This window comes from Somniosus microcephalus, chromosome 9 (assembly GCF_052327205.1).
Source record: "Somniosus microcephalus isolate GS21.2 chromosome 9, FLI_Smic_1.0, whole genome shotgun sequence".
In the NCBI taxonomy this organism is placed as follows: domain Eukaryota; kingdom Metazoa; phylum Chordata; class Chondrichthyes; order Squaliformes; family Somniosidae; genus Somniosus; species Somniosus microcephalus.
In genome coordinates this window covers 33,079,963-33,106,701 of record NC_140995.1, presented here as the reverse complement: position 1 = coordinate 33,106,701, position 26,739 = coordinate 33,079,963, and the positions used below count along the sequence as shown (strand labels likewise).

At 45.2% G+C, this 26,739-nt stretch overlaps 1 protein-coding gene across 2 annotated transcripts in view; it reads left to right on the top strand.

Moving 5' to 3' along the window:
* elovl5 (ELOVL fatty acid elongase 5) overlaps positions 1-26,739 on the top strand; it is a 63,248-nt gene that overhangs the window by 14,852 nt on the left and 21,657 nt on the right. For both annotated transcript variants that reach the window (XM_085996473.1, XM_085996474.1), the window contains 2 exons: positions 16,395-16,582; positions 25,275-25,352. In XM_085996473.1, the coding sequence (XP_085852599.1) occupies positions 16,395-16,582; positions 25,275-25,352 (266 nt within the window). The remainder of the gene's footprint in view (positions 1-16,394; positions 16,583-25,274; positions 25,353-26,739) is intronic.

Below are 26,739 nucleotides of genomic sequence, written 5' to 3'. Positions count from 1 at the left end.
CAAGAGAAGTGCCGGGCTCTTGGAGCGCAGCCGGCACTCTGCGGGAGGGGGGTTCCGGAGGCCGGGGATGGGAGCGCAGGCAGGTGCTGGCAGGCGGCCAACAACAAAAATGGCCGCCCCGCACCTCGCCTTTAATTTGCGCCTCCCCGGCCGCAGGTACGCCACCCTGACCCTGTCGGACATAGCGTCCGGCGGTAAATCAGGGGGCGCTCCCGAAGATCGCGGCCGGGGCGCTGCGCACACCGATGACGTCATCGCCAGCGGCGCAGCGCTAACAGTTAGCGCCACCACTAACCTCCCGCTGAATTTTGTGGGAGGCGTGGGCAGTGCCGCGCCCGGGCGCTAGTTGGTTTGTGCCCCACTTAGCGCCCTCTTAAGGCGCTAACGGGTGGCGCAACCAACTGAATTTTTCCCCCTCTGAATTCTGGCCTTGTCCAGAGGTTGGGATTCACTTCATGACTCAGGACTATAACCACCATGATCTCAGTATTAAACTTTTGGAAAGAAATAGGATAAACCTCATACATATAAGAGGATTTGCTGTTTTTCGCCCGTATATGTACTCCCAATACACATACAGTTATTCATTAAAGGGATGAATTTGCAAGCCAGTGCTCTCAGTGGATAGCAGCGCTTGCAGTGGGCGCATGATGGACAACTGCCAGTGTGCAGCTCGTGATTTCCCATGCATTCATTTTAATGGACAGAGGATTGCAGGCTGCACGCCGATAATTTCCTGTGACGCACTCCCTGCGAGTGCAGCTCCCTTCTCTGACCAGCAGACCACAGAATCATCCCTTCATAAATTAATCCTCCGGTGGTCCTTTGAAAGGTTATTGCCCCACCTGGGGTTTATGTTTAAGTTTATGCCTCCAGGAAAAGAAAAGGCCATCCGGCCTATACATCATTCCACCCACCCCCTAAAAAACTGTTAAAAAACATCGGCCTAGAAATTCAGTGCCCTTAGCACCGATTTTGCGGCGCTAGAGGGCCTAGCGCTGCAATTGGCGCCGGTTCCTAAATTGCCTGGGGCCCTTCTGCGGCGGTAGACTGGTAGCGCTGCGCCGGCACCGATGACGTCATCGGTGTGCGCAGCGTCCCGGTTGCCGTGGTAACCCGGCCCCAAGCCGAAATTCAGTTGCGCCCGCCTCGCCCGTGGCAGGCGCAACTAAGACTCTGGCAACAGAGTCTTCCCCCAGTGTGCGCCGGCGCATAAAGGTGGAGCGGCGGCCGGCCGCGTTCCCGGCGGCCGCCTGCCCGCACCTCCCTTCCCGGACTCCTGCATTCCCCCCCCCGCGGCCCTGATCAGTGTCTCATGCGAGCCCGGCACTTCCCCGAGGTGCCGGGCTCAGATGTCGGGTCAATCCGCCGGACAGTTGTCGGCTGCAGGCAGCTCCTCCTTAACAGGAGGAGGAGGCCTGCAGTTCCCCCGCCTGCCGCACCGCATCGGGTGCCGCAGCGGGGGATTAGCGCCGGGAAACCCAAGTTCACGCCCGTTTTGAGGCGCTAAAGGAGGGTTTTAGCGCCCGCCGCCGTCTGGGCCCGGCGCACCCGAATTTTCGTCGGGCGCTGCCGCATTACCGCTGGCGCAAACTTTCTGGCGCTACAGCCCTGGCAGGACCAGAACCCAATTTCTAGGCCATCCTCTCTGATCCTTTATAGTCAATCAAGCAAGACCCATGGATTGGAGGGTAGCTAATGTTACCCCACTATTCAAAAAAGGTGGCAGAGAAAAAGCGGGGAATTATAGACCGGTAAGCCTGACATCGGTAGTGGGGAAAATGCTAGAGTCCATTATAAAAGATGTAATAGCAGAGCACTTGGAAAGCAGTGACAGGGTCGGACAAAGTCAACATGGATTTACAAAAGGTAAATCATGCTTGACTAATCTACTGAAATTTTTTGAGGATGTAACTGGTAAAATAGATAAGGGAGAACCAGTGGATGTGGTGTATTTGGACTTTCAGAAGGCTTTCGATAAGGTCCCGCATAAGAGATTAGCGTGCAAAATTAAGGCACATGGGATTGGGGGCAAGGTATTGACTTGGATAGAGAACTGGTTGGCGGACAGAAAGCAAAGAGTTGGAATAAACGGGTCGTTTTCCGAGTGGCAGGCAGTGACTAGTGGGGTACCGCAAGGATCGGTCCTAGGACCCCAGCTGTTCACAATATATATTAATGATCTGGACGAGGGAATTGGATGTAATATCTCCAAATTTGCAGACGACACAAAGCTGGGTGGGAGGGTATGCTGCGAGGAGGATGTCATGAAACTCCAGTACGATTTGGACAGGTTAGGTGATTGGGCAGAAACATGGCAAATGCACTATAATGTGGATAAATGTGAGGTTATCCACTTTGGTGGCAAAAACAGGAAGGCACATTATTATTTGAATGGCAATAGATTGGGAGAAGGGGAAGTGCAAAGAGACCTGGGTGTTCTTGTGCACCAGTCGCTGAAGGTAAGCATGCAGGTGCAGCAGGCGGTTAAGAAGGCAAATGGTATGTTGGCCTTCGTAGCAAGAGGGTTCGAGTACAGGAACAAGGATGTCTTGCTACAGTTGTACAGGGCCTTGGTGAGACCGCACCTTGAGTATTGTGTGCAGTTTTGGTCGCCTTATCTGAGGAAGGACGTTCTTGCCATTGAAGGAGTGCAGCGAAGATTCACCAGGGTGATACCTGGGATGGCAGGAATGACGTATGAGGAGAGATTGTGTCGATTGGGCTTATACTCACTGGAGTTTAGAAGATTGAGAGGGGATCTCATCGAAACCTATAAAATTCTGTCAGGCTTGGACAGACTAGATGCTGGAAGGATGTTCCCGATGGTTGGGGAGTCCAGAACCAGGGGTCATAGTCTAAGGATAAGGGGTAGGACATTTAGGACTGAAATGAGGAGGAATTTCTTCACCCAGAGAGTGGTGAACCTGTGGAACTCTCTGCCACAGAGGGCGGTGGAGGCCAGTTCATTAAATATATTCAAGAAAGAGTTGGATATATTTCTTGAGGCTAAAGGGATCAAGGGATATGGGGAGAAGGCAGGGACAGGGTACTGAATTTGAATGATCAGCCATGATCTCATTGAATGGCGGAGCAGGCTCGAAGGGCCGAATGGCCTACTCCTGCTACTATCTTCTATGTCTATGTTTCTATGTTTCTATCCCAGACCCACCGACTATTTTTCAGAACCATTTACTGTTACCTTCCATATGGTGTGATCACCTATTTTTTCCAGAAATCCATCTAAGATCTTCTTGAAGGACTGTAGGGAATCAGTATTCACTACTCCTCCTGAATCCTGTTCCACAAGACGAGTACCATCTGGGAAAAGTAAAATTTCCAGTCTCACCCCTCCTTCCTCAGTTTGAATGGCCCTTATTTTTTCTTGACCTCATCACCTCATATGCGGTATCTACTTACATAATATCCATGCCTGTAGTAATCTTAAACAGCTGAATGACAGCCCCTCTAAGTCTTCTCTCCAACAGGCCAATACCAGGGCCTCAAGTTTGTCTTCATAGTTCAATGATCTCAGAACATAAATGACTCTTGTCCTTCTCTGTACCTTCTCCAGAGTCACAATAAGAACATAAGACGTAGGAGCAGGAGTAGGTCATTTGGCCCCTCGGGCCTGCTCCGCCATTCAGTAAGATCATGGCTGATCTGATCTTGGCCTCAACTCCACTCCCCATAACCCTTGACTCCCTTACCATTCAAAAATCTGTCTATCTTCACCTTAAATATATTCAATGATCCAGCCTCCACAGCTCTCTGGGAAAAAGAATTCCAAAGATTCACGACCCTCTGAGAGAAGAAATTCCTCCTCATTTCTGTTTTAAATGGGTGCCCCCTTATTCTGAAATTATGCCCCCTAGTTCTAGATTCCCCCACGAGGGGAAACATCCTCTCGGTATCTACCCTGTCAAGCCCTTTCAGAATCTTATTTGTTTCAATAAGGTCCCCTCTCATTCTTCTAAACTCCAATGAATATAGGCCCAACCTGCTCAACCTTTCTTCATAAGACAACCCTTTCATCTCCGGAATCAACCTCGTGAACCTTCTCTGAACCACCTTCAATACAAGTATATCCTTCCTTAAATAAGGAGACCAAAACTGTACACAGTACTCCAGGTGTGGTCTCACCAACGCCCTGTACAGTTGTAACAGGACTTCCCTACTTTTATACTTCATTCCCTTTGCAATAAAGGCCAATACTCTGTTTGCCTTCCTAATTGCTTGCTGTACCTGCATGCTAACTTTTTGCGATTCATGTACAAGGACCCCCAGATCCCTCTGTACCTCCCTGAGTTGGTGGACCAGTTCTAGACATAGTACTCCAAATGAAGTTGTACTGAATCCTTATATAGCCCTATTATTGAGGTCTAGTTTTTGAATTGTTTGGGAAATGTAGACCAGAGCCCCGTTTTCTTTGGCTGCAGCTGCTTGACACTGAGCTTGAATCTTGAGGGAGTGGGCAATAATCACTCCCAAATCTTTTCCCTCTTATTTATATTTACTCCAACACCCACTCAATGTATTCCATGTCCTTATTATGAGTACCTATGTGTATAACTGCACACTTGTCTACGCTAAAGGACGTTTACCAGTCTTGGGCCACTTCTCCAATCTATCCAAAACCATCTACAATCTATTTCCCTCTTCTAGGTTACTGACTCTGACATGATTTGGTATCATCTGCAAAGTTACTAACTGTGTTGCGTATGGCCACCTCCAGATCATTAATGAATATAATAAACAGGTGGGGACCCAGCACTGAACCCTGGGGCACCCCACTTATAACCAGACCCCACTGGGATGCAAACTCATTTAAAGTCTCCCTTTGTTTATTGTTCCTTAACCCTGTTCTCTGATCTTGGGCACGGTGGCATTGAGGCATTATAATTGGTCACATTGTTCCTGGGGTAGGGAGGGGTAAAACCAAGCTAGCTCTACATTCATGCTTGTTATTCAGTGACCTCCCATGTGGAAAGTGCACTTGTGTGGTTGCTAAGGAGTTTGGCATCAAGTTCAGCTGTGATTTCTATCCCACGGTCTACCTGTTGATGACACTCACTGCAGGTTCATATGTAAAGTATGGCCATTTGGATGATGTATCATAAGAACATAAGAAATAGGAGCAGGAATAGGCCACTTGGCCCCTGGAGCCTGCTCTGCCATTCAATAAGATCCTGGCTGATCTTGGGCTCAAAGCCACTTCCCCGCCCATTTTCCATAACCCTTCACTCCCTTATCTTGCAAAAATCTGTCTATCTCCAACTTAAATGTATTTAATGACCCAGCCTCCACGGCTCTCTGGGGCAGAGAATTCCACAGATTTACGACCCACTGAGAGAAGAAATTCCTCCTCACCTCAGTTCTAAAAGGGCGACCCTTTATTGTAAAATTTTGCCCCCGAGATCTAGAATTCCCCACAAGGGGAAACATCCTCTCTGCATCTACCTTGTCGAGTATCGGAGGTGTGTCGCCCAACAGAGTCACTGCTTTCGGGATAAGAGAGATTTTTGTTTTGGTGGGGAGCTATATAATTTCTCACAGATCTAGAAACACTGTTCTTGATACCATGATGTGAGGCTATATACTCAGCTATCTTCTGTATTGCCCTTTCACCTATATTAGGGATTCACCCTCATTTAAAGTCTTATGAGATCAAGTCATGCTTTAGCTGATACCAGTGACATTATACTGATTAGCATGTAAGCCACTATAGGAGAAGAGAAATGTCTAACCTTATTAGTGCCTATTATAGGCTGCCGTGTAACTTCAGGTTGCATGTCCCAGTTGGCTTCAATACTTATCCAAGGGACGCAGACTTGAACGTGGACAACTGGTTTAGCCATCCGTCGCCAGATCTGGCTGGACCACATTAAGCACTATCGAGTCCTGCCCTCCTCGGTTAAAACTGCTCACCGCATTTCAGGATCACCCTGGAATAAAGATAACACCCGGCTTTTTTTCTTTACTGCAAACCATCTTCTTAAACCCCTCTCCCTTGTCTCCTCCACCCTCACCTCCAATAACAAGTGCGAGGAGCTCATTGACTACTCTGTCACTAAGATTGAGACCATCCGATCAGCTGCCTCTGCCACTTCACTTCCTTCCCTAGCCTACTGGGCCAGACTTCCTCTAAGGTTCCCCCCCGCCCTAGCCCTGAACTTACATCTTTCTCTGGTTTCTCTTCTATCTCCTCTCACGCTCTCTCCGAGCTCATCTTGTCCATGAGACCCACCTCCTGTTTCCGCGACCCTATTCCCACTAAACCGCTGACCACCCAACTTCCCGTCCTGGCCCCCATGTTAGCTGATATTGTTAACGGTTCTCCCTCCTCAGGTACTGCCTCCCTCTTCTTCAAATATGCCGTCATCACCCCTCTCCTCAAAAACCAACTCATGACCCCTCTGTCTTTGCAAACTGCTGCCCCGTCTCCAACCTCCCTTTCCTCTCCAAAGTCCTGGAACTTGCTGTCGCCTCCCAAATCCATGCCTATCTTTCCCAGAACTCCATGTTTGAAACCCTCCCATTAGGTTTCTCCCCCTGCCACAGCACCGATACGACTCTTATCAAAGTCACAAATGACATCCTTTGTGACTGTGACAAAGGTAAACTATCCTTCCTTGTCCTTCTTGACCTGTCTCACGGTTGACCACACCATCCTCCTCCAACGCCTCTCTGCCGTCGTCCAGCTTGGTGGGACTGCCTTCGCCTGGTTCCATTCCTATCTGTCCAGTCGTAGCCAGAGAATCACTTCCAATGGCTTCTCTTCCCGCTCCCGCACCGTTATCTCTGCTGTCCCCAACATCTATCCTTGGCTCCCTCATGTTTCTCATCTACATGCTGCCCCTCGACGACATCATCCGAAAACACAGCGTCAGGTTCCACAGGTACGCTGACAACACCCAACCTCACCACCACCTCTCTCGACCCCTCCACTGTCTTGTCCAACATCCAGTACTGGATGAGCAGAAATTTCCTCCAACTAAATATTGGGAAGACTGAAGACATTGGGCTGGATTTTCATTGAGGAGTCGGGTAGGAGGCGGGACTACAACTTTTGGGGTTGTAGTCCCGCCTCCATCGAGTTCTAGCCAACCCACACAATTTTGACTTGATTGACCTTGTTGAGCCCGCCCAGCGGGCTCAGCAGGCCAATTAAGGGCCACCCGGCAACAGGTGACGTCACAGATTGAAATTTCATCTGTCAAGAGCTTTTGACAGATGAAATATCAGCATTTCACAGCTGTTTGAAGCTGTCAAACACTGACAATCTGTACTCCAGGTTAATTCCTTCCTCTCAGGATGATTTAGAGATCTCCCCGGAACAGAAAGCAGAGGCTGCAGATTTTGACAGCTGGCGGCCATTCTGCTTTCTGTGTCGGTGAGATGAGGGAATGAGGGACTCCCGAGACCTGAAGGAAGGAAGGCTGTAAAGGTAAGTAAAGGTTAGTAGAACTTCTTTAAACACTTTACACAGACCAAACACACTTACCTCTGCACTCATGCACCCATCACTCACCTGAACACAGGGCATCTCGACCCCCCAAGCCCTTCATCCCGACAGCCCGCCTCGCTAACTTGGTATGGTTTGGAGCCGTCGGGAATCCCACATTTCACCAATAAAAATAGGGATTAGGCTAAAAACTGCCTGTTAACTACCTGTTAACAGGCAGTTAATTGGCACTAATCCCCTTCCCGCCTCGGGTAGGCAGGTCCCAGTGCGGGGTGGGTACCCGCCTCCTTTGAAACTGGCATGGAGGCGGGTTGGGGGCGGGATGGGGTTGGGACCCCCGATTTCGGGATTTTAAACCCCCACACGCCTCCAATCCCAACTCCACGGCCCAATGAAAATCCAGCCCATTGTCTTCGGTCCCCACCACAAATTCCGTTCCTTAGCCACCGAATAATCGCTCTCCCTGGCAACTGTCTGAGGCTGAACCAGACTGTTCATAACCTTGGTGTCATATTTGACCCTGAGATGAGCATCTGTCCACATATCCGCGCCATCACTAAGACCGCCTATTTCCACCTCCGGAATATCGCCCGACTCCGCCCCGCCTCAGCTCATCTGCTGCTGAGACCCTCATCCACACCTTTGTTACCTCGAGACTTGACTATTCCAACGCTCTCCTGGCCGGCCTCCATCTTCCAGCCTACATCAACTGTTAAATTATGTTTCCAAAGAATATACTTGTGCTTTAAAATGATTACGCTTTGGGTATAGTTTTTTGATTCATGACTGGGTGTTTTGTTCGGCTGGCATGTGCCGAATAAGCTAAAAGGGCTAAAAACTGCAGAGCAAGTGTAAAGAAAGAAACATTTGTGTTTAGTTACCAGAGTGTAACAGCTGTGCAAATTGGCTGAAACCACAGATTTAAAGGCTGAATAGTTGCAGTATATATCATGCTGGAACAAATGACCTCGAAGCTATCTATGTCTTAACCTAGACAATACTCATTGTCTTAGGGTTTTTTTACATGAAAAAACTTTAGGTGAAAAAAATAAATACTTTAGTGAAGCCTTACAAAGACAGCAGTTTAAGAGGTCAGAGAGCAGCGTTACCTATTGTAGTGTTGGAAAGCAGGCTCTGCAGTGAAATATGCTTACACAATTTACAATAATCCTGCTGTAATATAAACACTGGCTTCTTTATACCACTATCTCCATTTATGGAAACGTTACTTCAATGTTACATTTTGCTTTACAGGATGACTTTTCCTGTCCTATACTCCCTCGCATGCAGGAAATTATACAAGTATAACTGTGAAACCAAAATATAAAACGCAATGAAATTTCAACCCTTTTTTGCTCCTGTTACTGTTTCTATCGATTAAAACCGTTCATTTACTCTATATTACTTTAGATGTATTTTTACTGAGTTAATTGTCTCAATCTGGTGTTCTGAATGCCGAGTGAAACCCACACTGCCGCTGCCTTCTCACATGACTGTGCTAGCAGCTGGCTTTGCTCAGTGTTATGCCAGTTTACATTTTCCATTGATACTGGTTGTTCCCCCGTGTGCTGTTCAGCACTGTACTCTGGAGATAAACAACCTTTATCTGTTTGCTGCCTGCTTATTTAATGTTTTATAATGTACCTGGAAAACAATAAAGGCCGTTGACATTCAATCAGTGGTGGTGCTCTGCCATGCACAAAGTCCCATTGCCCTCCATAAAGGATTTCAAAGTCCACTAACCCAACGTCTAAACGAAGAAAGTTGGAACGAGTGACTATTTACATCTTTTGATGAGTAAAATTGATGTAAATTAGTGACCAAGTATTGTGACGTGCAACGAATATATGCAGAAATAAGGGAGGGAGCAGGTAGCCAAGCGCATTCGTACTCAGAGTGCAGTCATGGGGCCAACTCCCCCTCACCTGTGGTCCTAAAGAGACGAGGTGTCGCCTGGCTTCCATTTATAGCTTGCCAGCAAGGGGCGGAGGTGGGATATATATCAGCCTTTGACAAAGAGTTAGTGAGAATTCCCGAGCTAATGCTTTCAGTCCGCTAGTTCCAACAAACCGCCTGCATATTCTTTTACTATAGCCAATTAGAAATAAATAATTGATCTCCTGTGACATTGTTCATGGATAAAAATAACCCTCTTTCTGTAACTGTTTCTTTGCTTGCCTCTCACTCTGTCATTTTTTTATGGTTCCTCTTGGTCTCTCTGTTCGTTTTCCACTCTTTCCATCTCCCTCCTTTTTCCATCTGTTTGCCTGTATATGTCTATATCTCATACACGTTCATTGTCTTATACTTCTATCTTTCTACCTCTTTTCTCTTTCTTTTTCAGTCTGTCTGTAAGTCTCTCCTTCCCTCTGTCTCCTCATTCTTCTGTATGTCTCCCAATTGCTCTGTATGCCTCTCGTACATAGCTAGTTATAAGTAACCTAGGCTTCTGTGCTTCTGTGGTGCACAATACATGGAACTCTAACTTGATGGTCAAATTGGGTTTTAATTCAATTTTAATTCAACCACTGAGTAGCTCATTAAATCATTTAGGAAAGTACAGGAACGGAAAAGGCTCTGTAGTCCATCTGGTCTGTCCCAGAAACTAATACCTCTCAATTGCCCACACCCTCAAGTATCTATCCAATTCTTCCTTAAATGTTTCCATGCTATCTGTCTCCCTGGTGGGTTCATTCCACATGTTTACCACCCTTTGCATAAAGTTGTTAAATCTAACTGCCTCCACACTTTTACTAAGCTTGAGCCTGGATTCCCCAAGTACCAGAGTTCATAAGAACATAAGAAATAACAGCAGGAGTAGGCCATACGGCCCCCCGAGCCTGCTCCGCCATTCAATAAGATGGTGGCTGATCATCGACCTCAACTCCACTTTCCCGCCCGATCTCCATATCCCTTGATTCCCCTAGAGTCCAAAAATCTATCTATCATGACAACCTCAAACATATCCGGGTTCATTTTATCCATTCCCTTAAGAATACTTGAATAATATGTGCCCTGAGCCTTCTCTTCTCCAAGGTAAACAACCCCAAGCTCTTAAATGCTCCTCGTAGCTCAGATGCCTTAAGCTAGCTATCAGTTTCGTTGCCCATTTTGCACTGCCTCCACTTTCTGAATATTCTTACTGTACAGCAACCAGAATTGTACACAGTACTCCAGGTGTGGCCATACAAGTGACTTGCGCAGGTTCATGATCACCTCCTGGGACTTGTGCTCAATCCCTCTGGTTATATCTCCCAAGATTGCAGCATGTAGAGTTGAACCCATGCGTCACAATTTGCCAATTGCTCTGTGCCCCTTTGATGGTGGTTTCTGAAATTGCACATTCCCTCATTCCTCGTAGCTGCCATTTCTCTCTCTCCCCCCACCCCCCTGCCCTAATTGCCTGGTAAAGAACAAAAACTTTTCACTGTATTCTTCACTAAAGCTTTCTGTTACTACATCCACAAAATTCAGCAGCACCAGTATTTCATTAGGATTCTATCCACCTTTCAGAATGGATCCCTTGGGTGGATACCATTTGTTAGTTACTGATATAGATTTATTTTCTGCTATTCTAGAGGTCAGCCAAAGCCCAGTTCAAGAGGGGTGGCTACTTTGCAGATTGATTTGAGATATTTATCAAATAGCTTGGATAGTTATTCCTAGTGAGAAACCATGAGCCAAATGCTCCTGTTTGACCAACATTTTGGTACAAAACCCATCCTCGTTTTAACACGAGTCCAGCACCAAGTTGTAGTATGTACTTAGGATATACAGTCATCACTGTTTCCCACCTTGCATCCTCTATAACTAAAGGTCTGAGTACGCTTTCATGTAGTGTTAGCTCTAGTACGATCTTATTGCCAGCGTGAATCCAAAAGAGACACCCCAACGTGTTTGACTCAACACTAACAACTTGCATTCATATAGCGCCTTTAACGTAATAAAACGTCCAAAGGCACTTTACAGTAGTGTTAGCAAACAGAACTTGACACTGAGCCACATACGGAGATATTAGGACAGGTGATGAGGTAGATATTTTTACATAGAGATTTTATAAGGAGCGCCTTAAAGGAGGAGGAGAGAGATAGAAAGGCAGAGAGACTTAGGGAGGGAATTCCAGAGCTTAGGCCCCAGATAGCTGAAGGCACGGCCACCAGTGGTGGAGCAATGAAAATCGGGGATGCGCAAGATGCCAGAATTGGAGGAGCGCAGAGATCTCAGAGGGTTGTAGGGATGGAGGAGGTTACAAAGTTAGGGAGGGGTGAGGCCATGGAGGGATTTGAAAACAAGGATGAGAATTTTAAAATTGAGGCATTGCTGGACCGGGAGCCAATGTAGGTCAGCGAGCACAGGATGAAACCTTTAAAGACAATAATTAGGGACCAAATTAATTGTCATTTGGAAAAATATGGGTTAATAAATGACAGCCAGCATGGATTTGTTAAAGGCAAATTGTGTTTGAATAACACGATTGAGTTCTTTGATGAAGTAACAGAGAAGGTTGATGAAAGTAGTGAGGTTGATGTGTATATGAACTTTCAAAAAGCATTTGATGAAGTACCACATAATAGACATGTTAGCAAAATGAAGCTCATGGGATTAAAGGGGCAGTGGCAGCATGGATATGAAATTGGCTAAGAGACAGAAAGCAGGGAGTAGTGGTGAACAGTTGTTTTTGAGACTTAAGTGAAGTATACAGTGGACGTATACAGTTCCCCAGGGGTCGGCATTAGGACCACTGCTTTTTTTGATATATATTAATGACTTGGGTATACAGGGCATAATTTCAAAATTTGCAGATGACACGAAACTTGGAAAAGTAGTAAATGGTGAGAAGGATAGTAACAGACTTCAGGACTGGTGAAATGGACACACACATGTCAGATGAAATTTAACGCAGAGAAGTGTGAAGTGATGCATTTTAGTAGGAAGAATGAAGAGAGGCAATATAAACTAAACAGTACAATTTTAAATTGGGTGCAGGAATAGAGAGACCTGGTGCTGGATTTTCATTGCGGAGGCGGGACTACAACTTTCAGGGTTGTAGTCCCGCCTCCATCGAGTTCTAGCCAACCCACGCAATTTTGACTTGATTGACCTGTTGAACCCGCACAGCGGACTGAGCAGGCCAATTAAGGGCCACCCGGCAACAGGTGACGTCACAGATTGATATTTCATCTGTCAAGACCGTTTGACAGATGAAATATCAGCGTTTGACAGCTGTTTGAAGCTGTCAAACACTGACAATCTGTACTCTAAGTTAATTCCTTCCTCTCAGGATGATTTAGAGATCTCTCCGGAACAGAAAGCTGAATGCTGCAATGTTTGACAGATCGCGGCCATTCTGCTTTCTGTGCCGGCGAGATGAGGGACTCCCGAGACCTGAAGATAGGAAGGCTGTAAAGGTAAGTAAAACTTCTTTAAATACTTTAAACACTCCAAACACACTTACCTCTTCACTCATGCACCCATCACTCACCTGAACACCGGAGATCTCGAATCCTCCAAGCCCTTCATCCCGACGGCCCGCCTCGCTAACTTGGCGTGGTTTGGAGCCGTCGGGAATCCCACACTTCACCAATGAAAATAGGGATTAGGCTAAAAACTGTCTGTTAACTACCTGTTAACAAACAGTTAATTGGCACTAATCCCCTTCCCGCCTCGGGGAGGCGGGTCCCAGTGCGGGTTGGGTACCCGCCTCCTTTGAAACTGGCATGGAGGCGGGTTGGGGGCGGGATGGGTTCATGCCCCCCCAATTTCAGGATTTTAACCCCTCACACGCCTCCAATCCCGCCTCCACGGTCCAATGAAAATCCTGCCCCTGATCTTTGAAGGTGGCAGGACAAGTCGAGAAGGCTGTTAAAATCATATGGGATCCTTGGCTTTGTAAACAGAGGCATTGGGCTGGATTTTCATTGAGGAGGTGCGTAGGAGGCGGGACTACAACTTTTGGGGTTGTAGTCCCGCCTCCATCGAGTTCTAGCCAACCCACACGATTTAGACTTGATTGACCTTGTTGAGCCCACCCAGCAGGCTCAGCAGGCCAATTAAGGGCCACCTGGCAACAGGTGACATCACAGATTGAAATTTCATCTATCAAGACCTTTTGACAGATGAAATATCAGCGTTTCACAGCTGTTTGAAGCTGTCAAACACTGACAGTCTGTACGCCAGGTTAATTCCTTCCTCTCAGGATGATTTAGAGATCTCCCCAGAACAGAAAGCAGAGGCTGCAGATTTTGACAGATTGCGGCCATTCTGCTTTCTGTGCCGGTGAGATGAGGGACTCCCGAGACCTGAAGGAAGGAAGGCTGTAAAGGTAAGTAAAGGTTAGTAGAACTTCTTTAAACACTTTACGCAGACCAAACACACTTACCTCTGCACTCATGCACCCATCACTCACCTGAACACCAGACATCTCGCACCCTCCAAGCCCTTCATCCCGACGGCCCACCTCGCTAACTTGGCGTGGCTTGGAGCCGTCGGGAATCCCACATTTCAACAATGAAAATAGGGATTAGGCTAAAAACTGCCTGTTAACTACTTGTTAACAGGCAGTTAATTGGCACTAATCCCCTTCCCGCCTCGGGGAGGTGGGTCCCAGTGCGGGGTGGGTACCCGCCTCCTTTGAAACTGGCATGGAGGCGGGTTGGGGGCGGGATGGGGTCGGGACCCCGATTTCGGGATTTTAAACCCCCACACGCCTCCAATCCCGACTCCATGGCCCAATGAAAATCCAGCCCTTGGATTACAAAAGCAAGGAAATTATGCTAATCCTTTATAAATCACTGGTTAGGCCCCAGCTGGAGTATTGTGTCCAATTCTGGGCACCATACTCTAGGAAGGATGTCAGGGCCTTCGAGAGGGTGCAGTGGAGATTTACTGGAATGGTACCAGGGATGCGGGACTTCAGTTATTTGGATAGACTGGAGAAGCTGGGTTTGTTCTCCTTAGAGCAGAGAAGGTTAAAGGGAGATGTAATAGAGGTGTTCAAAATCATGAAGGGTTTTGATAGTGTAAGTAAGGAGAAACTGTTTCCAGTGGCAGGAGGGTCAAAAACCAGAGGACACAGATTTAAGGTAATTGGCAAAAGAACCAGAGGCGAGATGAGGAGAATTCTGTTTGCGCAGCGAGTTGTTATGATCTGGAATGCACTGCCTGAAAGGAGGCAGATTCAACAATAACTTTCAAAAGGGAACTGAATATATACTAAAAGGGGAAGAATTTGCATGGCTATGGGGAAAGGAAAGGAGAATGGTACTAATCGGATAGCTCATTCAAAGAGCTGGCACAGGCATGATGGGCTAAATGGCCTCCTTCTGTGCTGTATCATTCGATGATTCTATGATTTAAAATGCTGGAATTGCACCGATGCTCACAGCTCTTTATACTTGAGAATGCTTCTGCTGGCTGTGTCATTTGCATGAGTCAAAAATGTTAGGGTGTCACTTTTGGACTCATACTGGTAATTTAATTGCCTATTTCTCTGGTGTTATATAGTATGGTTTCCGGCCCTGCTGTCGCAGTCTCTGAATAGTTTTAAGCGTGCATACCCTCTACTGTGTCTTATAATACACAGGCCAATGGAGCACTATGGCCGTGGGCTGTTTTAAAGTAGGGCAGAACTGATAAATCCAACATTATTGAAGTGACAAAAGGCAACTGACTATAAAAAAGGAATTACCACTAAGTTGTAATAAAATGGGGAGGAAGGGTAGAGGCACATATCCAGGTGCTTAGGACATTAATATACAATCCTACGAGTGTACGTGCAAAGAGGGGATGGATAAGGTAAGAAAAGATTACTTGGCAGTAACTCTCATTCTTCCAAATCATGGCTTTTTTACATTTTACTCCCTCCTTATCCTCTATTCACTCATTCTATTTTATTGCACACATTTTGTATGTTTCAAAAATTGCATAGGGTAGGATTGTTAGTGACATTTTATTGTGGCCCAATTATTTAAGCATCTTAATAGCAGTTAAAGACTTAAATTGCGGTCCAGTTTCCCTCATTAGGACTGGGTGGTAACTGCAGAAGACTGACTGTGTAGAGAAAGCATTGTACCTTTTCCGCCGCATCCAGTAAGGTATCTTCGCCACCGATTTGAAATGAGGGCTCACTTTGCAACCTTAACAATTATTTAAACCTTCGTTTTAACCATAAAATGCAATGTGATGTGCAAGAAATTAGAAAATGTCCCACTCATAGGGAGAGAAAGACAGATTGTTCCCACTCTGATAATCTGCATGGCTTCATCCAGTCTTGCCACTAAAGTGCATAGTTTATGTTGGAATCTTTTGAGCGATTGAAGACAGTTTATCAGAAAATGTTGCCTAATCGCTTCTTCACTTCCTCACTTATTTGAGATAGTCTTATCAATGTGGCATTCTCTCCCTATCTGAAAGCTTTCTCTTCAGCTGGCTGTGCGGTGCATGTGAACAACTTGTTGCCTAGCTGTGCTTTGCAGTGCATTGAACCGAAACAATTTGCTTAATGCTGGGGAATTAAGGCTTATTCAGTTTGTAGCTTAGATAATGACTATTTTTCAGTCCATTAAGAGTGTAATACAAAAAGTGATTTCAAAAATGTAATTTCATTCGAGATGCTTTCACTCACAGTGTGCCATTTTTTGTAATGCAATCAGCATTTATTTTGGAGTAAAACATTTTTATTAATTTGGTTTGTATGTTTTTCCACATGGTTTCACAATTCTTGGGCAAGATAATGATGTGTCATAACTTATTTTCTACATGTCATGAAACCTGCCTGATGTATACTGTATCATGCATCATCTCAAAACTGACTAGAGGTTAAGCACTATTTCTGGAATACTCATTTATTATTTATATATATATAGTTGCAGATTGAAAGCATTTTTGTTCTTGAAGAGCTGTTCTCACATTCATTTTTCTCTTATTCCAGATCCCAGAGTTGAGGGTTTTTTCCTTCTAGATAAGTATCCCCCTACTTTTATACTTAGTCTCCTGTACCTCTTTGTGGTCTGGGCTGGACCAAAGTACATGCAGAACAAGGCACCTTTATCTTCTAGGGGAATACTAGTGGTCTATAACATTGGATTAACCCTCCTTTCCTTATACATGTTTTGTGAGGTGAGAAGTATGAATATTTTTGTCAGTTTTAACGAATGAATGAATTTTTTCCCACAGTTTTGTTATGTATTGCTCTCTCTCTACCTTGTAGTCTAGCAGTTTCTCATTACAGTTTGTGCTTAGTAAGAACAGTTTGGAGGCAAATGCGCCAATTGGCTTGGTGCTGAGCCATATGGGCCAGGAGGACCCGGGTTCAATCCCTGCTCTGTGCTGGGTCTCTGAGCCAGTGAGAGAAATAAAAATCAGCTAGCATTCTCATTCCTTGTCACTATCCAGTAACCCAGCTGGAAAGTGCAGATGTGAGCATCAGATAAGTTCAAGATCAGCCCAGCTGTGATGCCCCTCTGGTAGATTTGCCCATTGGTACTCAGTGTTCAGGGTCTCCTATGAAGAATGACCACCCAAACAAGGTATTAGTAACGTGCTGGTGTGTGTTACTGCCTTCAGGAATGAAGCAGTAAGGAGAGGAAATTGAAAAAATGCAATCACCTAAAGTATATATAATCTTATTATACAGCATTTCTCTGTGCTTATGTATATTATATAGATGTGAAATGTAATTGTGCTTTAATCATGTCCTGGTTATAATTATAGAGTCATATTATACAGAGAAGTGTACAGAGAACTAGTAATGTTTACACTGAGCCATTCCCTTGTCCTACTTCAACGTGTCAAGTAAACAATTTTCAGATTAATCCTGCTTTAATTCTTTGTGTAGATGCAAAGAATTTTTAGTTCCCCACCTCATCCAGTCTGATCCATCAGTCTGTGTCTGTGTATGAGTGTATGCATTTATACTACACTGCAGCACCTCGCCAAGACTTCTTTGACAGCACCTCCCTAACCCGCGACCTCTACCACCTAGAAGGACAAGGGCAGCAGGCACCTGGGAACACCACTACCTGCAAGATCCCCTCCAAGTCACACACCATCCTGACTTGGAAATATATCGCCGTTCCTTCATCATTGCTGGGTCCCTCCCTAACAGCACTGTGGGAGTACCTTCATCTCACGGACTGCAGTGGTTCAAGAAGGAGGCTCACCACCACCTTCTCAAGGGCAATTAGGGATGGGCAATAAATGCTGGCCTGGCCAGCGATGTCTACATCCCGCGAATGAATTAAAAAGAACCATTTGGCTAAAAGAGTACTGAACACCTGCAATGCAATACCTGAGCACTGCCATTTTAAAAACCTATATTTATTTGTTTTAATTTCATTTTGTTACATCAATATATACTCTCTATTAAGCTGCTGAAGAAATGATTGAACTTAGTGTACAGAGAGGGAATACAAGAAAAGGTTGTTTCCACCAAGCCTGTCTTTGCAGACTGTGTACTAAAAAAAACCCTTGCATTTATATAGTGGCTTTTCATGTCTCTCAAAAATATCTCAAAGCGCTTTGCATGCATTGAATCACTTTGAAGGGAGCGTTGACTGTTATCGTGTAGGCAAATGTGGTAGCCATTTTGCATGCAGCAAGATCCCACAAACAACAATGAACTGAATGACCAGCTGATGGTTTTTTGGTGGTGTTGGATTAAGGAAGAATGTTAGTCAGGACACCAGGAACACAACCAGTTCTGTTTTGAGTAGTGCCATAGGATTTTTAACATATACCAGAGCAGGGAGCTGAGGCTATAGTTTCATTTCTCATTCTGACGGTGCAGCTTGGCACTACACTGCAGAGTTAGTCTACGATTGTGTGCTCAAATTCTGGATTGTGGCTTGAACCCACAGTCTTTTGACTCAACCAAGACGATACAATTTTAACCTAACACGGATTTATTTAAACAAAAGCCGAGTACTGCGGATGCTGAAAATCGGAAATAAAAACCGAAAATGCTGGAAACGCTCAGCAGGTCAGGCAGCATCTGTGGAGAGAGAGAAACAGAGTTAACGTTTCAGACCGATGACCTTGCATCAGAACAATTCTGACGAATGGTCATCGGCCTGAAATGTTACCTCGTCTCAAAATGTTGTAAATCGTATTTGAACATTTGAATGACCTTAAATTGATGACATTCAGATTAATGTATTGTGAAACAGACATGAACAATTTCAACTTGCAATCTACGGTGGGCAGACACATGAAAGATGATTGGTTAACCTAACCTTGTCTGGGAACGTAATGATTTTTGTGTTTGAGTACTGTCTAGGTGATGATACTTTATTATTGAATCGTTGATCATTACCAAAAATGGATTTAATTAACATGGTTTACGTAAAAGTAGATTTGTACATTGGACAGGCAGTAGAGATTTTGAAATTTCTTGGCTTCATTTGCACCTATGGCCAATATTAGTGGAAATCTCTTTTGAACTTTGGTAAATTCTGCACAGAGTTAAAGGTAAAGTGAGGACAAATTTCTCCAGACCTGAGTGTGTTGTCACAATAATTAAAAAATGACCAATAATGTAAATCATGGCAAGACATTAAAACAAACGCTAGACTCGTTTGTTAAACATATTTATGAATTCTCAAATTTAAATATGAAGTAAAATGAAGTGGGTGGATTGGGTGGAACCAAAATCTAACTCCAAGGTGACTAGAATAGGACAACTTGGATTAGGTCAGATTCTTTAAAAAAAAATCCAATGCACAGCTGTGAATGTTATTCTGTGCTTGTGCAGCGTCGTTGTGCAAATCTTGTCACTACTTACCCTCTGCCATGAAGGGCGGTGGAGGGATGGCGACTTTCTACTCATTCTGCCCATAACTAGAAATATAAAATCTACTGACATGCCTCTCACCATTGGAAACATAGAAACATAGAAGATAGGAGCAGAAGTAGGCCATTCGGCCCCTCGAGCCTGTTCCGCCATTCAATGCGATCATGGCTGATCATCCAAATTCAGTACCCTGTCCCTGCTTTCTCCCCATACCCCTTGATCCCTTTAGCCTTAGGAAATATATCCAACTCCTTCTTGAATATATTTAATGTATTGGCCTCTACTGCCTTCTGTGGTAGAGAATTCCACAGGTTCACCACTCTCTGGGTGAAGAAATTCCTCCTCATTTCTGTCCTAAATGGCTTACCCCTTATCCTTAGACTGTGACCCCTGGTTCTGGACTTCCCCGCCATCGGGAACATCCTTCCTGCATCTAGTCTATCCAGTCCTGTCAGAAATTTATAAGTTTCAATGAGAAGTTGGAAGTGCCAAATTGTAGAATGACCCCTTACGTATACTTGCTAAGGTTCTTGTTTCTTGAATGTTTTGTTGCCTCCTAGCTCTGTGCCCATCTCTCTCAAAGCTCCCTGTTTTAATCCCTCCAGTCCAGTTTATGCACTGTTCACATCACCACCGTCACAAAGTCCAAAGTCACCAATTGCATGCTCTGTTACTGTGACCATGGTGTGCCATCCCTCCTTGTCCTCCTCCACCTCTCTGCAGCCTTTCATACGGTGGACCATGCCATCGCCTCACCTCCTTTGTCCAACTCTCTAAGGCTGCCCTTGTGCGGTTCCATTCCTATTTTCCATCCACAGCCATGCAACCATACGGGATCCCGGGCTTCATCAATAGAGGCATAGAGTACAAAAGCAAGGAAGTTATGATGAACCTTTATAATTATGAGATGCAGAGGGATCTGGGTGTCCCAGTGCATGAATCACAAAAGGTTACTATGCAGGTACAGCAAGTAATTAAGAAAGCTAATAGAATGTTATTGTTTATTGCGAGGGGAATTGAATACAAAAGTAGGGAGGTTATGCTTCAGTTATACAGGGCATTGGTGAGACCACATCTGGAGGACTGTGTACAGTATTGGTCTCCTTATTTAAGGAAGGATGTAAATGTGTTGGAAGCAGTTCAGAGAAGGTTTACTAGACTAATACCTGGAATGGGCGAGTTGTCTTATGAGGAAAGGTTGGACAGGCTAGGCTTGTATCCGCTGAAGTTTAGAAGAGTAAGAGGTGACTTGATTGAAACATATAAGATCCTGAGGAGTCTGGACAGGGTGGATGTGGAGAGGATGTTTCCTCTTGTGGGAGAATCTAGAACTAGGGGTCACTGTTTAAAAATAAGGGGTCGCCCATTTAAGACAGAGATGAGGAGAATTTTTTTCTCAGAGGGTCGTGAGTCTTTGGAACTCTCTTCCTCAGATGGCGGTGGAAGCAGAGCCTTTGAATATTTTTAAGGCAGAGTTAAATAGATTCTTGGTAAGCAAGGGGGTGAAAGGTTATCGGGGGTAGGCGGGAATGTGGAGTAATCAGATCAGCCATGATCTTATTGAATGGTGGAGCAGGCTCGAAGGGCTGAGTGGCCTACTCCTGCTCCTAATTCGTATGTTCGTATAAAACACTGGTTCGGCCTCAACTGGAGTATTGTGTCCAATTCTGGGCACCGCACTTTAGGAAGGATGTGAAGGCCTTAGAGAGGGTGCAGAAAAGATTTACTAGAATGATTCCAGGGATGAGGGACTTCAGTTACATGGATAGACTAGAGAAGCTGCAGTTGTTCTCCTAAGAGCAGTGAAGGTTGAGAGGAGATTTGATAAAGGTATTGAAAATCATGAGGGGTCGAGACAGAGTAGATAGAGAGAAACTGTTCCCATTGGTGGAAGGGTCGAGAACCAGAGGACACAGATTCAAGATGATTAGCAAAAGAACCAAAGGCGACGAGAGGAAAAACTTGTTTGCACAGCGAGTGGTTATGATCTGGAATGCACTGCCTGAGAGGGTGGTGGGGGCAGACTCAATCGTGGCTTTCAAAAGGGAGTTGGATAAATACCTGAGGGGGAAAAATTTGCAGGGTTACAGGGAAAGGGCGGGAAGTGTGAATAGCTGAAGTGAGACTAGCTGAAGTGTTGTTGCAGAGAGCTGGCACGGGCTCGACAGGCCGAATGGCTGCCTTCTGTGCTGTAACCATTCTCCAGTGACGGCTTGTCTTCCCACCCCACTGCCGCCCGGCACTTCCCCCGCACTCTCATCTCCAGAGATCCTAAAGATTTTACCCTTGGTCCCCTTTTCTTCATCATCCAAATGTTACCCTTTGCCGACATCATCTGCCTCCACATGTACGCTGAGCACATCCAGCTCTACCTCTCAAGGGATGAGGTGTTTCAGTTATTAGGAGACACTAGAGAAGCTGGGACGGTTATCCTAACAACAACAACAACTTGTATTTATATAGTGCTTTTAATGTAGTGAAATGTCCTAAGGCACTTCACAGGAGAATTATAAAACAAAATTTGACACCAATCCACATAAGGAGAAATTACGGCACATCACCAAAAGCTTGATCAAAGAGAGAGGTTTTAAGGAGCGTCTTAAAGGAGGAAAGAGAGGCGGAGAGGTTTAAGGAGGGAATTCCAGAGCTTAGGGCCTTGGCAGCTGAAAGCACGACCACCATTAAAATCGGGGATGCTCAAGAGGCCAAAATTAGAGGAGCTCAGATATCTCGGGGGTTGTGGGGCTGGAGGAGATTACAGAGATAGGGAGAGGCGAGGCCATGAAGGGATTTGAAAACAAGGATGAGAATTTTGAAATCGAGGCGATGCTTAACTGGGAGCCAATGTAGGTCAGCGAGCACAGGGGTGAGTGATGGGTGAAACGGACTTGGTGCAAGTTAGGACACGGGCAGCCGAGTTTTGGATGACCTCAAGTTTACGTAGATTAGAACATGGGAGGCCAGCCAGGAGTGAGTTGGAATAGTCATGTCTAGAGGTAACAAAGGCATAGATGACGATTTAACGACACCAACACCTTGGCTGCCCGTACTTGCAAACATCGCACCACCGCACCTACACCGCAAATATGCAGTCTCCAGAGAAAACAACCGCTACACCAGCAAAGACAGACCAATCCAGGCCGACTTGAACAACCTACTACCAACCTGTCTCAAATCTAGAAGACCATGTTGGACAGTCGCCGAAGCCCTTCAGCGATCTCCCCTCAGCCTTGATGATAGATGGCGAAATGCTTGGAAGAACTGTGACGTACGGAATGGATTCCTTATAGAGGACCCCACAGTACAACCTGAAGGATCAAACCTTCCTCGCAAACAGTGGACAATCATCAGCCACCTCAGAATCGGTCATGGTAGATGCTGCCACCTTCTCCATAGATGGAAGATTAAAGCATCCCCATCATACGACTGTGGAGCTCCTAATCGGACCCTGGGGCGCATCATTGAGCACTGCCCTCCTGAGGAAATTCGCAGGCAGCCTACACGATATCCACGCTGTTACACCAGAAGCTTTGGCCTGGATATCTGACTTAGATATTGACATTTGATATGAAAGGAGAAGAAGAACGGTTTCAGCAAGAGATGAGCTGAGGCAGGGGTGGAGTCGGGCGATGTTCCAGTTATAGTCTTAGTTATGGCGCGGATATGTGGTCGGAAGCTCATTTCAGGGTCAAATATGACACCAAGGTTGCGAACAGTCTGGTTTAGCCTCAGACAGATGTTAGGGAGAGGGATGGAGTCAGTGGCTCGAGAACGGAGTTTGTGGCGGGGACCGAAGACAATGGCTTCGGTCTTCCCAATATTTAGTTGGTGGAATTTTCTGCTCATCCAGTAAAGGGTGTCGGACAAGCAGTCTGACAATTTAGAGACAGCGGAGGGGTCGAGAGAAGTGGTGGTGAGGTAGAGCTGGGTGTCGCCAGCGTACCTATGGAAACTGACGCTGTGTTTTCGGATTATGTCGCCGAGGGGCAGCATGTAGATGAGAAATAGGAGGGGGCCAAGAATAGGTCCTTGGGGAACACCAGAGGTAATGATGCGGGAGAAGGAAGAGAAGCCATTGCAGGTGATGCTCTGGCTATGATTAGATAGATAAGAATGAAACCAGGCGAGTGCAGAGAAGGTTATGGGGAGATTTAATAGAGGTGTTCAAATTTACGAGTGGTTTTGATAGAGTAGATTGGGAGACACAGGTTTGAAGTAATTGGCAAAAAAGCCAGGGGGAGATGAGAAGAATATTTTTTACGCACTGAGCTGTTATGATCTGGAATGCACTGTCTGAAAGGGTGGTAGAAGCAGATTCAATAATAACTTTCAAAAGGGAATTGGATCTCTACGTAAAAAGGAAAAATTTGCATGGCTATGGGGAAAGAGCAGGGGAATGGGACTAATTGGATAGCTCTTTCAGAGAGGCAGCACAGGCATGATGGGACAAATGACCTCCTTCTGTGCTGTATGATTCTATGACCCCAAGACCCCCTCAGTGCTGTCAGACTGCCTGTCCAACATCAAGTCATGGATGATCGCAGCTTCTTCCAACTTAACTTCATGAAGACTAAAGCCCCACTATAAATTCCACTCCCTTGGCGCTGATTCAATCTCCCTCACGGACACTGGCTCAGACTGAATCCGATGATGCCAGACCTTCAACCCCTGTTTGACTCTGAGCTGAGCTTGAAACTTTAACCCTAAGCCATCTTTTCAACCAAGCTTTTTACCCCTCCTAATCGGTTCCTGCATGGCTTATTGTCCCGTTTCCTGTGTATTTTCATTTGTGAAGCCCCTTGGGACTTTTTACACTGAAGGTTTCTTTAAGTGCAAGTTGTTGCTCTATAAAACCTGGAGGGGAAGAAGAGAAGGCTCTCTAAGATAAGTCAAAAACGTTCCTTAATGCGGCCAAGAGGAGCAGAAGTGCTCCTCCTAGCCCCACAAGGAAAGTCTGTGCCTCGGCTGGCCCCCGGTCCCCTCACGGATGAAACGGCCCCAATCTCCCCCCCACATCCTGCAACTTACCTTGGGGCCGGCGGGCGACCTCTGGGCCCCATGATTTTGCTGTGCCCGAACCCGGCCAGCTGTCTCCTAACTCCTGTTTTGGGCGGGCAGTCGGCTGGCAGGATGCAAATGAGGCCCGGGAGTTAAAATGGCCACCCCATCCCGTCTAGATTAACTTGGCGTGACATTGCCATTTCCTTTTCTGGATACATTTGGATCATGTTGCTTGGCATGGCTGCGCCAATCCTAAATTAATCCAGTGTGCAAAGCTCTGGGTGTGTTCATATTGTCTGCATTTGTTTTTTGAGGATGACAGTATTTGACAGTGGATTAGGAGGGAAATAATTGACCCTGGGGTGGAGAATGCCATGACTGGGACATTGTGTACCAGATCAAAAGTAACGCAAGATAAATCATTTTGTCTGGCATGATTAGTTGTCTAGCACAAGCTTCAAATCTTCATTCATCACTTCCCATGTACAAATAAGATTTTATATCATCTTCACAAGGGAAAACAACCTAGGAATGCTTCTCCATAAAGAGCTTTACATCACCTCCCCAGGTACCCTCTCTCCCACTCGGCCATAGATAAAGAACTCACTCTGGTAACATCCTCAGTTCTTTTTCTCCTGTAGTTGGCCGTAGTTTTTTTTTAGCAAATCACAAAAAAGCCTTCATCACGCGTTCAGTAATTCACACACAATGCTCCTTGCTGTTCCACACTTTCTTGCTTCGCCAAGGTTTCAAGATTTCCTTTGAATGTTATGGAGAAACTTTAACCATTCGCCAGGAAATGAAATTAGTTGGGTAGAATCCATGTCGGATTGGATTGCCTGTGATCTGTGAAGAGACAAGCTTGCTGGAACAAATTTCCTTTTCTTGTTAATGTGGTTCTTTTGCATATGTTGGATGGTTAGGATTTTTCCTTATAATCATTTGAAAACGACCTTTTCTTTGTTAATTTTGTCAGATAAACTACCAATAATTACAAAATAAGTCTATTTATTTCCTCAGCTGTTGAGAGGTGTTTGGGCTGGAGGATACAGTATTTTCTGTCAGGACACTCATAATGCCGGTGAAGCTGATTTGAAGGTAAAATTGCATACATTTGTGCTGTACAAGTACGGAATTGGTGCTGGAATGACGACTTGGTAAAACCCTGAGGCTAATATTGTGGCAGTGCTTGCTGCTTTTTTGAGGTTTTCTTTTTTTAACCTTTCAAATTTTCCACAAAAACTTCCGAATGTCTTTTGTACTTAACAGTGCTGTACAAAAAAGTTCCAGTACGTTCGCAGGTATTGTTTTCAGTACTTTTTTTTTTCTTGCTGTTCCGTGACAAAATAACTGGATGCTCTTGAAGCTAGTCTCTATTCACCTGATAACCAGATGATCACAAATGCGCCTAGAGTTTCGTCCAGGATTGTATAACCTTGTGAAAGGATGTTTGTGTCTCCATTTTGTAATCTCTGAGAGTGGGATTTCGTTGAAGCCCTTGGGGGCTATCATGTGGAGATAGCATAAGCAGTTACTGTTCTTTATTATGATCGGCAAATTATGAAATGGCTTCTCTTATGGTTGCATGTTAGTAGAGAAGGTAAAAGGCATGAATTTAATCTAAAACTGATAAGGAAGTTATGATGAAATGTTATCTTTTTCATTTTCTTTTCACACTGCTGCAATCTCAGTATGAAAGTGTAATTTGCATCTTTGCCGACCAGAATCTAACGCCTTCAAATTGAATTCCCCACCTTTCAATTTAGCAGTGGAATGCTCTTTTTTTTGTTTGTTGCAAAAAACCACATCCCTGCTCGAAAAATAAATCACCGTAAAAGATACTTTGCTTTACATACCCTGCCATTTTAGAAAAATGCATCCAGTGGATTTGATTCGTTGAAAGGAGAAATGAACATTATTGTAAAATGTGTTGGGTTTTTTCGGATTTGTTCAGCTATTCGTTTGAATTTCCACTAAGGCCTAGAAATTACTCTAGTCATTAAGCTTATCACGTGCGTTAATTGTCTGTCGCCACAGAGACGTTTCAGTAATGCAGTATTACACTGATTTCCCCCCCCCCCCCACCCACCACCCGGTTTTATTGCTGCTTCCAAACATCCTCCCAGTATGGAATCGGTGTTCCACTTTATAACAGAACTTCTGCACATAAATATTCTTCCGCTTGCTAAATTGGTGATAATTGCCTTTTGAAGGCACCTCAAACACTATTCCCTACTTCGTAGGTGTGATGCTCCTAGATTACGCATTTATGCTCCTGTGAACATTTCTGTATTATATCATTTTTATATGACTTTAAATGAACAGAGTAATTAGAAGTTGATTTTAGTTTGTTGATACTATGAGGCTGCATTGATATATATATATATTGGCCGCTGACTCCCTGCGTAATGGGACACTGAAGCCTCAGGCCTGCTCACCGCCCCTTTCGCCAGGCATTGGAAATGCCCCAATACTCTCTGCTTAT